The 16,792-nt window shown below is 54.3% G+C and overlaps 2 protein-coding genes across 4 annotated transcripts; both read left to right on the top strand.

Annotated features, from left to right (window-relative positions):
* Nucleotides 1-4,216, top strand: KCNJ14 (potassium inwardly rectifying channel subfamily J member 14). Its single transcript, XM_037518197.2, has 2 exons — nt 1-939; nt 2,365-4,216. The coding sequence occupies exons 1-2, from the start codon at nt 232-234 to the stop codon at nt 2,962-2,964; spliced, it is 1,308 nt and encodes a 435-aa protein (XP_037374094.1). The 5' UTR covers nt 1-231; the 3' UTR covers nt 2,965-4,216.
* Nucleotides 4,217-6,373: 2,157 nt separating this feature from the next.
* CYTH2 (cytohesin 2) lies at nt 6,374-16,466 on the top strand. Of its 3 annotated transcripts, none has more exons than XM_037516901.2 (12): nt 6,374-6,530; nt 7,372-7,519; nt 7,619-7,685; nt 8,969-9,087; nt 10,295-10,375; nt 10,825-10,937; nt 11,025-11,173; nt 11,636-11,747; nt 13,749-13,825; nt 13,993-14,064; nt 14,160-14,314; nt 14,397-16,466. In XM_037516901.2, the coding sequence occupies exons 1-12, from the start codon at nt 6,512-6,514 to the stop codon at nt 14,482-14,484; spliced, it is 1,200 nt and encodes a 399-aa protein (XP_037372798.1). In that variant the 5' UTR covers nt 6,374-6,511; the 3' UTR covers nt 14,485-16,466. The 3 variants fall into 3 exon arrangements, with proteins under 3 accessions (XP_037372798.1, XP_037372797.1, XP_054553251.1); XM_037516900.2 differs by lacking the exon at nt 6,374-6,530 and adding an exon at nt 6,884-7,079; XM_054697276.1 differs by lacking the exon at nt 6,374-6,530 and adding an exon at nt 6,884-7,073 and having other exon boundaries at nt 11,636-11,748; nt 13,747-13,825.
* Nucleotides 16,467-16,792: the final 326 nt, after the last annotated feature.

Raw genomic sequence — 16,792 nt, forward strand, 5'->3', positions numbered from 1 at the left:
GCCACATGTTGCCATGTACTGTCACGGCTGACACAGTTTAACTGTTTTGACTTTCAAGGGGAGTATCATCCTACCCACCTGCCCTATATAGTGCCTAAGTCCCAAGGAGCATGCCCAGTGAAGGAGTCCACCCCTTCCTGGTACCCCCTGACCTTGCTGCCCGCTTCTTGTCCCTGCAGGTTTGGGGCGCCTGCCCCCCACTAGGCCAAGTGGAAGGGGTGGCCCCGCCCAATGGGCCTGGCCAGGGCCCTGCGCCGCCTTAGTGGCGCCCCGGAATCAGGGAATGGACAGGCTTGCGATGAGGAGGAAGCCGGGCCGGGGCTGTGCGGCAACGGGTGGGCCCCTGCACCCTTGCCAGTGGGGCGGCGGCGCAGGCGCTTTGTCAAGAAGGATGGCCACTGCAACGTGCGCTTCGTGAACCTGGGTGGCCACGGTGCGCGCTACCTGAGTGACCTATTCACCACCTGCGTAGACGTGCGCTGGCGCTGGATGTGCCTGCTCTTCTCCTGCTCCTTCCTCGCCTCCTGGCTCCTCTTCGGCTTGGCCTTCTGGCTCATTGCCTCACTGCACGGCGACCTGGCCGCCCCACCGCCGCCTGCGCCCTGCTTCTCCCAGGTGGCCAGCTTCCTAGCCGCCTTCCTTTTCGCGCTGGAGACACAGACGTCCATCGGCTACGGTGTCCGCAGCGTCACCGAGGAGTGCCCAGCCGCCGTGGCCGCAGTGGTGCTGCAGTGCATTGCGGGATGCGTGCTCGATGCCTTTGTCGTGGGTGCTGTCATGGCCAAGATGGCCAAGCCCAAGAAGCGCAACGAGACACTGGTTTTCAGCGAGAACGCAGTCGTGGCGCTGCGCGACCACCGCCTCTGCCTCATGTGGCGCGTGGGCAACCTACGCCGCAGCCACCTCGTGGAGGCCCACGTCCGGGCCCAGCTGCTGCAGGTGCTGGGCTGATCTGGGGCAGGGCCACGCCCCCTAGAGGGAGGCTGGAGTTAGAACCCTGGGGGATTGTGGGAGATATAGGTCGAAGGGTGGGATGTCCTTGCACCTGGAGGGTCCACAGACTACAGTTTGCAGCAGTCTCCCGGGCACCGGCCCTCCCTCTGCCCCTTTTGGACAGAGCTGTATTTCTGGAGTTGTGGGAGATGTATACCCAAGAGGGAGGTCTGTGACTAGTTCTTACTGGAGGCATGGACTTGAATTGCTGACTATGGCTTGAGGCCAAGCTCCAATGGGATTGCCCGTGATGTAGGCCTGAAGATGGTGTGCTGCTCACACCTGCAGAGCAGTGGAACCCAGTTCTTCATGGCCTCTGAGCCTGGGGTCCCTGTGCATTTGTGGGAGAATTCATTCCCCTCCTCCAGAGGCCAGTCTCTTCCACCAGCCTCCTTTTTTAGAGGAGTACAGGGTGGGGGTTGGGAAACACTCTTCAACTGTACCTACTTAGCAAAAAACTACAACTCTCATTGGTCCCTTGGGTGCCCTGAGAAAGGTGCCTTAGTGTTTCTAGAATCATGGTCAAACTGCCCAAACATCTCCACAGCCACAGAACTTCAGGACATAGCTTCCCTAGCCCAAATGTTGACATTTAACAACCCTGGGCTGAGGCTGGACTTGGGTGAAGAGACCAGTGGTAGTGGAAACTTTAAGTCCAAGGAACATCTAAGGTCTCCCTGAGACAGTTACAAGAAGTCCATCTCCTGCACTGAGACACCAGGATTCATGGTCAGGAGGGACACTGTCTCTCCCAGAAAGCTGTGGGTGCTGCTACAGGCTGGGAGGTGGGGATGGAGTTAGTGGGGGTGATGTAGGAACTATCGATACTTAGCCTAGGGAGGGCATATCACCCCCCATACAAACAAACACATGTACACACAATGGGATGGAGGAGTTTGTAGTTGGTTTGGGGGTGTGGATAACCCAGGGGCTAGCCTGAGACATTGGAGAATGCAGGGTATTGGGCCTAGATTGCCATCGTGGTTTATCTTACTCTAGCAACAGACTGAAAGGCATTTTTCTCTGCCTCTGTTCCTTCTCCAATTGCCTTTTGTCCTTCTGTTGCCTCTTGAATTCTGCCTCTGCCTTACTTTCTGGGGCCCTATGCCATTATTACCTGGTCCCGCTTTCTTCCCCTCTGGTATCTATCCCCAAATCCTATTTGTATCTCTTGGCCTCCATCCCACTCTCCCTAATTGTCTGTCCCCCTCTCTCTGGAGTCACCATCATCCTCTCCCTGGGCCCATGTTTTTGCACCATGCCCATTCTTGCTCGCTTTTGCTGTATTTCCTTCCCTTTTACTCTCTACCTCTGTTTCCATTCATCTCTGTACACTGCTGCCTGTCTTTGGTCCCCCACCTTTTCCTGCAGCCTCGAGTGACCCCAGAGGGTGAGTACATACCGCTGGACCACCAAGACGTAGACGTGGGCTTTGATGGTGGCACCGATCGCATCTTCCTCGTGTCTCCCATCACCATTGTGCATGAAATTGACTCTGCCAGTCCTCTGTATGAACTAGGACGTGCTGAGCTGGCTCAGGCTGACTTTGAGCTAGTGGTCATTCTCGAAGGTATGGTTGAGGCTACGGCTATGACTACCCAGTGTCGCTCCTCCTATCTCCCTGGTGAGCTGCTCTGGGGCCATCGGTTTGAACCAGTCCTCTTCCAACGTGGCTCCCAGTATGAGGTCGATTATCGCCACTTCCATCGCACTTATGAGGTCCCAGGAACACCTGTCTGCAGCGCCAAGGAGCTGGATGAACGGGCAGAACAGGCTTCCCACAGCCCCAAGTCTAGCTTCCCTGGCCCTCTGGCTGCATTTTGTTACGAGAATGAACTTGCTCTGAGCTGCTGCCAGGAGGAAGAGGAGGAAGAAGAGGCCAATGAGGGAGATGAGGCAGAGGCAGAAGATGGCGCTGCCAGCCCCCGAATGCTCACACCAACGCTGGCACTGACTGCCCCCATGATGTGAGGTGGTGCCTGCCATTTGACCCTTTTCCCAGCTGTAGCAAGATGGAGAGACTAGGCTCACTCCTGGGATCCGGGCAGGTGTTTTCTACAACTGACAGCCCTGATGGGTAGGTGATTAGCTGGTGAGGTTCTGCCATTGCCTGATGGACCCACCAGGGAAATACGAAACCGTGATTCCTCTGCGTACTATGCTGTCTCCTGAGATCTCTTTATCACCTCGATTCCTGAGTCTCACCAGAACTGAAGGACCCAGAATTCTGGACCACCCAAGAGGCAGAGACTGTGGTTCTGGATTCTCCTGTATGACTGGTTTGGGTAGTTGAGCAGGGTTGGGAATCGATGATATAGATTACCTCCAAGAGAGGAAGTCAGTAATGCTTGAGCAGCAACAGAGATCAATAGTTTATAGGTGTGGAGCCAAGGGACTAGTGCTACTAGACTCAGCCAATCAAGTAGTAAAATTTTTTTTTGACCACCTAAGAAGAAAAGTTATGAAACGCCCCAAGTATTCAAGACTATCATGGTTGACCAATGACAAGGAACGTTAATTACAAGTGAAGAAAAGAACTTGTGGTTCCAGAAAGCCCAGGAGTTTTGATTCAGTGACTGTAGATAGACCATTGAAGCAAGCACTGGTGATTTTAGAACAGTTTGACCTAGAGAGTCAAACTGTTCAGAAACTAAACTACTTTAGAAACTAAAGAATTACGCTTTCGAATGCACAAAACAATGATCCTGTGGGTCTAGAAGGACCGAAGTAAGAGATTGGGAATTCTTGATATTAGACCATTAGCTGTAGACTACCCAGCCAAGTAGATAATCAATACTTCTAAATGATCCAAGGGTTTTTTTTTTTTTTTCTTTTAAGTGCCATTCCAGAAAATCCAAAGGAATCAAGATTCTGTGGCTCTGTCTGGATTGCATGGAAGGAGTAGCAATTCTAGAGGTCTGAGATTTGCTGATTAAAGTTTACCCAATGGAGTTGAGATGATGTTGTGGTTGTGTAATGCCAAAAGGAATCAAGTCCCCAGGGATCCAGAGTTGTCTGTAATCAAAGTCTTTAAGTTCTAAGAAGTGGATTCAGGACTTGAGAAACAGCATTTCTGGGCTGACCTATAAGGTGAGGGCCCAGGGAAGACTCTGGGTAACAGGGCCAGTTGGTGGGCAAAGACTGGTAAGTCTCCAGTACTCTGGAATCCTATGCCTAGTCATGTGTGTCTATGTGTCTATTTCTTAAAGATATCATATGTGTGTGTGTGTGTATTGTATATATATAAATACAGACATCTATTTATTCCCCTAGTTTCTGCACAAGGGTCCAATGTTAAACTTGAGCTAACTGTCATAGAATCCTTTACAAGGATCCCTGAAGCTTTGCTCTGAATCCCAACTTTCTGCTTGACTTTGGGCAAGTTACTGCATTCTCCTGCCTCGGTTTCCCCATCTGTAAAAATGAGGCATTGGAACTTGAAATTTTCCAAGGACTTTTCCGCCAGGATGATTCCTCCATTCACTGAGGGTGGCCGGAGGGGGGAGGGAGGTGAGGCACCTGGGGATTCCCCATCTCTCCCTGGTGCTGGAACATGTGGCTTTCCATGGACAGCTGGGGTGTGGGAAATGCCCTTGAAGCTCAGAATCTGGCAGGTAAGGGATTGTGTGGGCTGTGGTTAAGGGCCAGAATCACCTCCCCATTCAATTTGGTGGGGGGGTCGTAGGGGAAAGAGGAGGTAGCTTTGAATGCCAAAGGCGAGTACATGTCTGGGGGACACCTCGCCCCAGATTAAATCATTGGGAGCCATGGTGGTGTGTCTGTGAGTGTTTCTGGGGCATGGTCCCTGGGTCTGTCCCCTGCCCATGCTGCTATCTACCTAAGTGCCCAACAGGCTGGGAGCCAGCCGCAGAAAGAGACTGTGCCAGGAGGAGGACACGTTCCCACCATGTCCCAGGACCGAGAGCAGCACTGTCATTGCTCATCAGTCTGCCCCAGTGCTGCATCAACCCAGATCCCCTCTTCTGGCTTTCCCACCTCCCTTTATCCTTCAGAATCCCCTTGTAATACAGGATGGGATTAATTAGCTACTCTCCCTGCCCAGGGTGTCTGGGATAGAGAGGGGGGCAATGGAAGTGCAGATATGGATGTGGGGCAAAGGAACAGGAAAAGTGTTTGGAAGGGAGGAGGCATGACAGCCCAGATTTCTACTGGGGAGAGCAGAGCCTTGGCTGCTCATAAAGGTCAGTGAGGGAATTAGGAAACTCCATGTCTAATACATCAGTTTAACCAGGTCCTGGCCTTGAATCCATCCCCAAACTGCCTAGCCAGGGACAGCCAACGAGGACAAGGACCAGACGCCACTTCAGACCCGATTAGGAACCTACCCATGACAGGGGTGCCCAGGTTCTCAATTCCAGCCAGGCCCTTGCACTAGCTGTGACTAAGAGGAGAGGGAGTGGGGGGAAACAACCTGATATGAGAGGATTCTGAGATGAGGGAGGAATTTAAGAAGAGTATGGGAGGAGGGGACAATATGAAGTGAGGTGAGCTGGAGAAGAGGGGAAAAGCTTTGAGAAGGGAGAAGACTCAGTGGGAGAAAGCTGAGGAAAGGGACGTTGTCTTAGGGGGCAGATGCTAAGCTAAGGGGAGTTTTGGGAAGAGAGAGAGGAGCCTGGGAAGCACAAGGCTCTAGGAAGGCCAAGCCTTGCTCTCACTATATTTGACCTTCCCCGGTCCCATTCCCCATGACAGATAACAAATAGGGAAGTATTTGTGAGGAGTAAGTCTTTTGTTTCACCACTACTTGACTCGGTAGAGGCCGAGGTGTTTGGAGACTTGTGGGGGCATAAGAAAAGGGTCTTGTGATTGAAGGGGCCAGGAAGAAAGGCCCCAGAAAGTTGAACCCAAACCGCTCCCAGTTGCCTGGCAACTGCTACAGTCAAAAGCTCGGAGGTGTGGCTCACAGAAACAACTGGCAGCTGTGGCCCCGCCCCTTGCCAACAAGACGAACAGAGCACCGCCCCCCAGCAACGCCTTACAAGAGGCGGGGCTCAGTTGTAATGGTATCCAAAAGCCCAGAGCCTTTGCGCAGGCGCAGTCCTCTCTACTTCCGCACCGTCCCCACTTACAGGCAACTCCTTGCCGAGGCTTCTCATTGGCGGGCCAGGCAACAAAATGCCCTCTTTTGTTTCGGAGGCGGGGCTCGAATCCCCACCCGCACCCGATTGGCCCTACAGACCGTCTACCTCCCACCGGACAGGGTTACGTTTGCTCCTTGTGCGCCTATTGGCCCTTGAGAGCGAACCTTCGGTGTCGGGGGCGGAGCAAGCGAGAGAGCCTGTCATGGATTGGACGGTGTCAAAACGGGGGGCGGGCCCTACTGGCGGGGCGGTTGGGCGGCGCAGGGAGAGTCTTTTCAGCGCTGAGGACTGGCGCTGAGGAGGCGGCGGTGGCTCCCGGGGCGTTTGAGCGGGCTCATCCGAGCCCGCGGGCCAACGCGGATCCAGGCCCGACCGGCGGGACTGCCCCGGACTCGCCGCGGGCCTTCCTGGCCGCCATGGAGGACGGTGTCTATGGTAGGTCGGCGGGGGCGGGGCTGGCTGGGAGCGGGCGCTTTGGCCCGGAACGTTCCGCGGCGCACGTTCCCCGCGGCGCGCCGCGCGCAGCCTGTCGGGCCCCGTTGTCTCTTAGCTTTTGTGGGGCGCGGGGCCGGCTTCCGGCGGCGCCGGAATCGGGGCGTTCCAGGCCATTGTTTGGGCCGAGTCTGTTTCCGGTGGCGGTGGGAGGGGGCGGGAGGGAGCGATGGAGACGAGGCCGGGACGGAACCATTCCCGCTGGGGGGGCCGGGCGAGCCCAGTGCCTGCTGCTGGCTGCGGGCCGGGGGCTGCTGGGACCGCTGGGGTCGTGGGGAGCAATCTTGGGGCCACGGAAACTCGGCTGAGGCGGGGGCGGAATCCTTCGATGCCCCGCCCCCTTGTCATCAGCTTCCCCTCTTACAGTTCCATTTCATGAACCCGAGAGTCCCGGACACCCAGACCCGTCTTTACTCAGTGCCCACGAGCCCACGCCCCCAGCTACTTCACCGGGAATGGAGGCAGAACAGCAAGATTTCATACCTCGTCCAAGTAATGGACCTAGAAGTTCAGACTCCCAGTCCTTTCTTTCAGGCCTGAGTTCAGGCTCTCAGCTCCTTGCTCCCTTAGTCTCAAGAGTCCAGACTCTGACTCCCCTCTTGCTCAAGATTCAGGAGTCTAGATACTTGGCCCTCCCACGAGTAAGGGATCCCAGCCCAACCCTCATATTCACCTCCCCAATCTAGGGGTCCTGCCCACCCCCAGCCCCGTGCTCCCCCAGATTGCAGGAATTCAGATTCTCAGTCCCCAGAACTGAACTCCAATCTTTGATCCCGGCCCCCAGAGCCCCCAGACCTGACTCCGGAGGAGCGGATGGAGCTGGAGAACATCAGGCGGCGGAAACAGGAGCTGCTGGTGGAGATCCAGCGCCTCCGGGAGGAGCTCAGTGAAGCTATGAGCGAGGTGGAGGGTCTGGAGGCCAATGAGGGCAGGTGAGGGCTGGGGCAGAGAACTTTGGGGTGATGAGGCCAGGCCAGGGCCACAGAGGGCTCAGGCATTGACCATCCATTCCCCGCTCTCTGCCACTGTAGTAAGACCTTGCAACGGAATCGGAAGATGGCAATGGGCAGAAAGAAGTTCAACATGGACCCCAAGAAGGTACTTGAAGCCACAGGGCTGGGTTCAGTCAGGCAGATATCCAGGCAGGGGGTCTTGGCTCTTCCAGGTTCCAGAAGTATGTATGTTGGTTAAAGGCCTACCTTAGGTGGACAAACTTGGTCCTAATCCCAGCATCCAGGTACTGGTTTTTTTGTTCTCTGAACATTAACCAAGATTTCCAGCCTCCTGAACTTTGCTTGTACTGTATGCTTTGTCTTGGAGTTCCTCTTCCTCTTTCTGCTCATACTTCTGGACCCACTTCCCAGTGTCACCTACAGTCCCAGGAGGAGCTTGAGTCTGGTGGAGAACAAAGAAGGGTTTACCGGTGCCAGGATAGAAAGATGGTATCAGGGCCTCGACATTCAGAGGAGGGAGCTTGATGGCATCAGGGTGGATTTCCTTGAGGAGGGAACATTCAGCTGAGGTTTGAAGGATGAGTCTATTCACCAGGTGGAGGGAAGATGTTTGTTCATTCAGATAGTCATTTATACCCATTTCCTCAGGCCTTCTTGGTGCCTGTCCCTGTGCTGGGCAACACTGGGGACCCAGAGAAGAGTTTGGCCCTTGGACAGAACACCACAATCCAGAGTGATCTATAACTGCAGTGAAGGTCCCTACTGCATAGGGAAACCTGAGAAGCCCTAGTCCAGCCTGAGACTTGATCCTCACAGCCCTTGATGGACTGCAGTCTACCAAAGTTATTCACTTTATTCTCACCCAGAGCAGTTGTAGTTTGTTTAGTCATTCAGCAAACATCAGTTCCTGTTCCTTGCTAAACCCTGTTCTTGGTGCTGGAACTATCTAGACAAAGACAGAGGGAATAGTAGGTACAAAGGCTATGAGGAGGGAGGGATGGAAGTTTAGGACCTGGGAGGAGACTGAAAATGCAGGCTGGCCCTCCTCTATTAAGGGTATGGGCCTCCCTGGTAGTGCAAGGGGTTAGGTCTTAGCACTATCAAGGTAGCCACTGCAACATGAGTTTGATCCCCGGGCAGGGAGCTGACCCAATCGCGCAGCAGACCTCCCCTGTCTCACCTTCCGCTCCCCTTAGCATTGTATTTCAGTCAGTCAGCCTGTTCTTTTCCCCACTCCTCACTTTGTCTCTAGTGGATCCTCTCACCCCCCGCATCTCTGGCCTACGCCCCAGTTCTTGTGTGCATAAATAAATTTTTTTTTAAGTGTTTAAAAAAAAGGGTATGGGTGGGTTTGATGCTAAGGTTGCCAGGGAGGTGGGGGGAGTGATTTTCTGGCCCTCGGCACTGACACCTGTCCCTACCCACCAGGGGATCCAGTTCTTGGTGGAGAATGAACTTCTGCAGAACACACCCGAAGAAATTGCTCGCTTCCTGTACAAGGGTGAGGGCCTGAACAAGACAGCCATCGGGGACTATCTGGGGGAAAGGTGAGACCCCTTCTCATGGCCCTGTGTCCACTTCTGCTCTCACACCCCCAGCTCCTCTCCTTTCAAGACAAGACCTTGACAGATCAGTCTCCTGACTGGATTCAGAAGAAAGGATTGACCCAGGGGTCTGGGGGAGTGTGGGGCATCTGGGGATGTGGGGACTATCTGGGAGCATCTGGGAGCCCTGAGGACCTTCTTGTGGCCATTTGGGAAGTATGGGAATTGTCCATTTATGTGTGGAAACAGTGGAGAACATCTGAGTGTTTTGGGATTGTCAGAATCATGTCTGGTCACCTGGCCTGCATGGGAGCTGTGTGGACAGCTTAGAAGTATGGGGACCGTCAGTGGATAACTGGGGAGTATGGGGACCCTGTGAACATTTTGGGGTTTGAGGACCATCAAAAAACTAGGGTACATGACACCTGGACATCAGGAGTGTGTGGGGACCATCAGTGGATGTCAGGGGTCCCAAAGGGTTTATGGACATCTGGGGTGCTTGGAGACCCCCTGTGGATGTCAGGCACGTGGAGGCTGTCTAAACATTAAGGTGATGGGGACCTTCTGTGAAGTCTAGGAAACTAGGGGCCCATCTGAAAGTGTCTGGGGTGTGTAGAAACTGGATGTCTGGGCCACTTTGGGACTTTGTGGCCCTGTGGGGTGTGTGGAACTTTCTGGATATCTGAGGTGCCTGGGGACCATCCGTGGAGATCTGTGATGTATGGGGACTGTCTGTTGATGTCTAAGAACTGTCTCTTCGTTCAGGTATTTGAGGACCATCTGTACATATCTGGGGTATTTGGGGACTGTTAGTGGATATCAAGGGGGTGTGGGGCTTGTGCAGATATCTGGAAACCATCTGTAGACGTCTGGGATTTGTGGGTACTGTCCGTGGGAATCTGGGAGCCATTTTGACATTTGCGGAACCTGGGATCATGTGAGAGAGCTGAGGGTAGGCAGAGGCCACATTTGCTGCATTTTCCCCAACTGTACAAACCAGGGTTCTTGCAGCAGATGGCCCTCCCAAGAGTGAGTCTCAGTGTCCTTGCCTCAATGCCAGGCTTGTGATGGGGACTGGGCCAAAGTTTTACCTGCAGCAGAGGCAGCTGCTGTGCTGACAAAGTGGACAGTCTCCCCAGTACTTTGCCTCCTGCCAACTCCTGCCTCCTCATACTCTTTCCTGTATGTGACTTTGTCCCTGTCCCCCCAGGGAAGAGCTTAACCTGGCAGTGCTTCATGCCTTTGTGGATCTGCATGAGTTCACAGACCTCAACCTGGTGCAGGCCCTCAGGTAAGAAGGGTGAGTGTGGCTGAAAGGGCAGGCAGGAGTGTACCTTCACGTTTGCCTTACAAGTGATGAATCCTACAAAAGAGAAACAAAAATTAGGGAACTGATTGCTTCTGCAACATATAAGTTCACCATAGGGCCTCCTTCAGGCATAGCTATGTCCAGGTGTTCAAATGGTATCAGAAAGTGAACTTTTTCCAGCTCCTGGTTGTGCTTGTTACTGTGCTGGCATCACAGAAGCCCCAATTACCTTTGAGTTTCCTTTGCTTGAAGAAGGAAGCTATTTCCATGTAAATCTACCAAAGTCTCATGGCCAGTGCTCATGGATCAGATTGGATCACATGCCTCTTTCTCAGCCAGCAACTAATGGCCTGTTCATTCCTAACACCGGAACTGAGAGTGGGGAGGGCTCTACCAGCATGGCCATCCTCACTGGCCCCTCTTTAACCCAGGCAGTTCCTCTGGAGTTTCCGCCTCCCGGGAGAGGCGCAAAAGATTGACCGGATGATGGAAGCCTTCGCCCAGCGATATTGCCTGTGCAACCCTGGGGTTTTCCAGTCTACCGGTAGGGGCTTGAAATCCTGGGGTCTGGGCAGGAGGGTGCTGGGGCCCACAGGCTGACACCGTTATCTGACGTCACTGTCTGGTGCAGACACGTGCTATGTGCTGTCCTTCGCTGTGATCATGCTGAATACGAGCCTCCACAACCCCAATGTCCGTGATAAGCCTGGCCTGGAGCGCTTTGTGGCCATGAACCGGGGCATCAACGAGGGTGGAGACCTGCCTGAAGAGCTGCTCAGGGTCAGTCCCCTTCTCTGCACAGCCCCTCATTTGTCCTTCTGCCTGCCTACCCATGGGTGTCCCAGAACCAGAGCCTTCCCCCTGGGATTCTTACCCAAGCACAGAGGGTGTGGCTATGCCAACTTGTGTCAACTGTGTGTCCTCCATCCTGCTGTCTCTCGGGTCCTCTCACTTTGAGTGTCTTGGTGGGTCTGTCTCCTTCTTCACCTGTCTGGCTGTTTCTCTGAAAACTGAACTAGCTTTTCAGCTGTTTGTCCCTGTCTCTTTTCTTTTTTCCCTCCTGTGTCCTCCCTGGGACTCCCTCCCTCTTGTCTTCTGCTTTCCTTTCCTCCCCAGTCTCTTTTTCCGCCCTCCCTCCCTGGTCTCCTTGCTTCCCTGGCTGCTGGAGCATCCTCATCTCCCCTGGCAGCCCTGGGCGGGTCCAAGTGCCTTGAGGTTGCTGATGGTGCCTTTGCCCCTCAGAATCTCTATGATAGCATCCGGAATGAGCCCTTCAAGATTCCAGAAGATGACGGGAATGATCTGACCCACACCTTCTTCAACCCAGACCGGGAAGGCTGGCTCCTTAAGCTGGGTACGTTCCCTCATGACTCCATGGGCTATCTCTGGAGGGAACTTAGTGGGCCCAGGCTCAGTACTTGGCTTCCACATATCTGCTGTGTGACCTTAGGCAAGTGACTGGACTTCTCTGAACCTCAGTTTCCACATCTACAAAATGGGGCTGAGAACATTTTGGACCTAAGCACAGGACCTGGCCCAGAGAAGGGGCTCCATAAACCTTTGTGCGTGAAGGGCCCAGCTAGGGTGCATCCCAGGGATGGGATGGGTGAGTGACGCCAGTGCACCTTGAAACCCATGACACCTGTAAGTTCAGGTCAGTTAGCAGGTTTCCCTTTCATGGGTTTATTTGAAGATGAGAGTGGTCCTCGGCCCTGTCTATGGCACCATCACCTGGAAGCTTTGCAAACCCCACTGGTAAGGCCAGACTCTGGAAGTCAGGATTGGTGGATCAGCATCGGCCATCACCATCAGTCCTGTTAAGAGCTCCCCAGCTGCCTCCCGTGCACAGCCAAGGTCTAAAGCCACTGACTTGGCACCATGCCTGATAATGGCAGATGTGGTAGAAATGTTAGTCTCTTAATGAATGACCACTCCAAGGGGACAGTGGAGGCGGCCAGGGTAGCAGGAGGGAGCTTCCAGCTCCAGGTATGACTTTATTTCCTTCAGGTCTCCCCCCCTTCCATGTAGAATTGGTCTTAAGCGAAGACCTGGTTTCCCTGGCCAAAGATGTCCTGGTATCCTAATCCCCCCAAGCAAGTTATACTTTCTTGCCAATACACTAGGGAGCATGCATTCTGCATCAGCTTCAGAAGGTAGTAGGTTTGGGGTGGGGGTTAGATTTTCTGAGGCCTAACGGTGCCCCTGGCTGTGAGAAGGCAGGAAGAACTTCAAATCCCAACCCTGCCCAGTAGTAGGCATCCTGCACCATGAGAATGTTGGGGCTCAGTAGCAGTCCAGCAGCCACAAGGCAGAGGTGGCCTTGGACCCCGAGCTCTAACCAGAGTGCATCTTTGTACTTGGTGGCAGCCAGAAAAGGTGCCTTGCCTTAAAGGACTAATTCCACAAAGGGAACTGGTGACTGTAATATTGGCAAAGCCATTATTACCATTATTACTGATGTTATTTAATCCTTCTGGAACCAAAAGGAACCCAGAAGAGGTTCTCTTGAAGCAGGAAGCTGTGGTCTCCAGACTGGAGAAACCAGGTCTCCAGACTGGAGCCCAGAAAGGGCAGGAGGTGGTCTTGAGGTCACACAGGCAGATTGTACTGGGCGGAGCTAGATCCCACTCCAAGAACATCAGGGGGGGTTTGTCCTCCCATTTGTGGGGAGAGACCTCTTCACTGTGGCAATGAAGGGCTCTCCTGGCCTAGAGGCCTCTAAGTCCTGGGGCCGGGGCAGGGGCAGTGGACTGAGGGGGGGCCAGAGCCCAGCACTGCCTCGAGGTGTTTGGAGGCCACTGCCGTGGGACTCAGGACCCTGGACCTCCCCAAGAGGGAGAGGGTCTGGCCCTTTCCCCCTCATGTGGATGTAACTGGTTTTCTTCCCTTTCTCTCCCTCCCTCCCTCCCTCCTCCTCCATGTCTCTCTGTCCCACCCCCACTCTTTCCTTCCCTCATCCACCCTATTTCTGTTGCCTGTGGCTCTTGGGGGCACCCCATTCTTCTGCCTTCTCTTCCTCGCCTGGTCCTGCCTGCTTTCTCGCTGTCTGCCCCAGGAGGTAGGTTCACGGCCCATCTTCTCTCCCCAACACTATACCAGAGGAGGGGCCTCTAGGAGGAGGGGGTTGGGGCTGAGACAGGCTTAGAAAGCCTAGGGCGCTGCACTGGGGGTGGACCAGTTCCCGAGCCCAAACACGCCTGTCCCTGCTTGTCTGTCTCTTCCCACGCGTTGCTTTGTCCTGGGTCCCAGAGCCCAGCCTCCCTGCTATTCTACCGCTCACTCCCCTCCCCGCCCCCCCCCAGAGGCCCTGTCCCCCCTGTTGAGCCCAGGCCCCCTCCCACCCCTTCCCTTTCAGGGGGCCGGGTGAAGACCTGGAAGCGGCGCTGGTTTATCCTCACTGACAACTGCCTCTACTATTTTGAGTACACAACGGTGAGGGCTGGGCTGCCTGTGATCTAGAGTGCTGGGAGGAGGGGCTGGGTGTCTGTACTCCTGCATCTGGAGGAGGAGGGAGGCTGGGGGCTAGACTTCTGGGTCTGAGGGAGGAGGGGCTGGGGTGAGCATTTGAAAATTGAGTTCTGTCCTACTTGATCCTCCAGGACAAGGAACCTCGAGGAATCATCCCCCTGGAGAATCTGAGCATCCGAGAGGTGGATGATCCCCGGAAACCGGTAAGACCCTCTGTCCCCCTTTCTGTCGTGGGATGGGCCCTCTGATCCTGGGACTTGGCTCTCACTTGTCATTCTTCCTCTCCCATGTCCTCCAGAACTGCTTTGAGCTTTACATCCCCAACAACAAGGGGCAGCTCATCAAAGCCTGCAAAACGGAGGCTGACGGCCGAGTAGTTGAGGGGAACCACATGGTGTACCGGATCTCCGCCCCCACGCAGGAGGAGAAGGATGAGTGGATCAAGTCTATCCAGTGAGCCTGGGCTCCAGGGGTCCTTGGAAGGAGGGGGTCAAGACTCCTTGGTCCTCACCATTTTGTCCCTCCCCTTCTGCAGGGCAGCTGTGAGTGTGGACCCCTTCTACGAGATGCTGGCAGCAAGGAAGAAGCGAATTTCTGTCAAGAAGAAGCAGGAGCAGCCCTGACCCTCTGCCCCCACCCCATTATTTATTAGGGAGCTGCCCCGCCCGGGTGGCCGGACCCCTGGGCTCTGGGGCTACAGATCCTGGTTTCCCCATTTGGAAAAACCACCACCTTTCGCTCCTCTCTCCTTTGTAATTAACATGCTGTTGGTAATCTTATTAATTATTTAACCACTGGCGGCCTGCGTACCCTCTTATTTTTTGAGGTTGACAGCTGAGGTGCTTGGTAGAGTTGGCCCATCAGCCCTGTCAGTGACCAAGCCAGGGGAGCTGTGGCCTGTTCCTGCCCCCTCTGTTGCTGGATTTCACAAGAAGGAGCAGGTGCTGGCAACCCCCAGAGCCAGCACAGAGGTTAAAGGGAGTTGCTGAAGGCAGCTCCAGGAAGTGACGAGCGTGGAGTTAGAATTGTGCAATGATTTATACAGGTATAGGAGGCCAGGGGTGAGGGCTGTCCCTTGACCACCAGGAGCCAGATGCCCACCCCCTCCATTGCTTTCAGGGGGTTTATAGTCTTTGAGTGGTGACAAATGCTGGGAGCTGTGCTCATTGCTTAGAGGGACAATGGGAGCTAGAAGAGCTCTGGTTGAGGAGAATGAATTGGAAGTGAAGGAAGAAGGCCTGGGGACTGTTGAAATGGTTGGGAAGGTCTTGTTGCTGTGTGAGCCAGGGGGTTGCTAGTGTCTTGAGTGAGCTGGAAGTGGCTTGGGACCAGGTAGCAGTGGCAGTGGTGGGTGTTTGGGGCCAATATGGTAGGTCTGCAGCAGGTGGAGTAATTGAGAGTTTCTCAGCCACCAGAGGGTCATCCTTTGGGGGAGATTTTTCACCAACCGTAAACAACCCTGAGAACTTGCCTTTTTCTAACACCACCTTTGCCAGGAGTCCGACAGCCTCTGAAGTATGAAGACAGCAAACTTTGTGGTGGGGGTGTCTCTATGCCCCAGTCTGGGCCCATTTCTCCCCCCTCCCCCATTTATCCTCCACCTTGTACAGGCAGAGTGTCCCCCAGAGAAGAGCGGTTCCAGGACCCTGGGGTGGCTTGGTAGGTTGGGAGACTCCCGTGTCGCCTGCGCCCAGCTCTGCTGCTGAGGGCTCTGTCAGCAAGGGAAACCACACTTCCGACACGCCAGATTCAGACCCTGCTGAAAGAATGAGCCGGTCGCCCTAGGCTTGCCCGGAGCTGCAGTTGCTCCCACACACTGCGAGCCCTGGGATCGTTGAGTGCACCCGGTGGGAAGCGTCCTGAATGTCCAGCATTGGTCCGGGCCCCATTCTTGGCTGGTGGCGTTCAGTGCGAAGGAGCGGAGATCGCCAAAATACAGCCATCCGCAAAGGTGGCGTGTCCCTCCTTGCAAGAAACCTTTGGACTATAATTCCCAGGAAGCACTGCGGCGCTGACCGTTCCACGTGGGGGGCGGAGATCTAGTTTCGAGGTCTTCTGGGAGTTGTAGTTTATCAAGACTTGACTGTCGGGTTTGCAGTAGCTTGGTCTAGCCCATTGGGAAAGCGATCCTGCTCTCTCTTCAACTCCAGAGGCTGATGGGAAATGGACTTTCCAACTCCTCCCATGGTTCAGGAGAATGGAGTCATCAACCCAAAAAGGTCATGGAAAAGGAGGCCCCTGAATAAATACTAGGGTCCCACGACTAACCTTACCCTGCCCTCCTCCATGGAGTGAACCCATAGGTGAGTCTGGGCTGGATTTTCTGGTCTTAAAGTGACCCAGTTCCCATAGCATCCTTACCCATTACCTTATCTGTTCAAGCCTCCCAAACTTGCCTCCTGGGCAAGGAGTAGGGGCTTAGTTTTTAACTTTATTAAACGATAACCCTGACAATAGGTACTGAGCGACAGCTAGTAGGGGAAACAGTGGCTTGGTGAAGGTGTACGGAAATGCATTGGCTGTGGAGGAAATGGGTGTGTGAAAGGTGGGTGTGGTATGCTGTGTTAGTCACTGGGTACAGCAGGCTGGTGTGTCCCTGTGGCCACGACTGGGGGAGGTAGGGGGATGGGAAATGAAAGGTACTTGAATGGAAGTTGGGGGCGGGACCTCTGGCTGCTTTTTAAGGAGAGTAATTTGGAACTGAGCAGGGGTGGAAGCAGGTGCCCTTCACCTTCACGTCCCTCAAATATGCAAATGAAGTTGGCAGCAGGTAATGGTAGTCATCCTTAGAGGTAAAGACAGAGCCCAAGACCAGATTAGTCAAGAGCTGAGGAGACAGGAAGGCGATAGGGGGAGACAGGGGGGAAAAAAAAAAGAGGGAAGAGAAATAGATAGGAAGAAGGCTGAGAGAAGAGGCTGGCAGGAGAAACT

Source organism: Talpa occidentalis, unplaced genomic scaffold (assembly GCF_014898055.3).
Source record: "Talpa occidentalis isolate TD23 unplaced genomic scaffold, MPIMG_talOcc4v2.1 talOcc4.17, whole genome shotgun sequence".
Classification (NCBI taxonomy): Eukaryota; Metazoa; Chordata; class Mammalia; order Eulipotyphla; family Talpidae; genus Talpa; species Talpa occidentalis.

Bases quoted from the DNA above. Each gene is read 5' to 3' on its own strand.
- CYTH2 (XM_037516900.2), top strand. From the start codon at position 7,043: ATGGAGGCAGAACAGCAAGATTTCATACCTCGTCCAA. The intron at 9,088-10,294 runs GTGAGACCCCTT...CTGTCCCCCCAG, and splicing joins GGGGACTATCTGGGGGAAAG to GGAAGAGCTTAACCTGGCAG. The intron at 10,376-10,824 runs GTAAGAAGGGTG...TCTTTAACCCAG, and splicing joins AACCTGGTGCAGGCCCTCAG to GCAGTTCCTCTGGAGTTTCC.
- KCNJ14 (XM_037518197.2), top strand. From the start codon at position 232: ATGGGCCTGGCCAGGGCCCTGCGCCGCCTTAGTGGCGCCCCGGAATCA. The intron at 940-2,364 runs GTGCTGGGCTGA...CTTTTCCTGCAG, and splicing joins TCCGGGCCCAGCTGCTGCAG to CCTCGAGTGACCCCAGAGGG.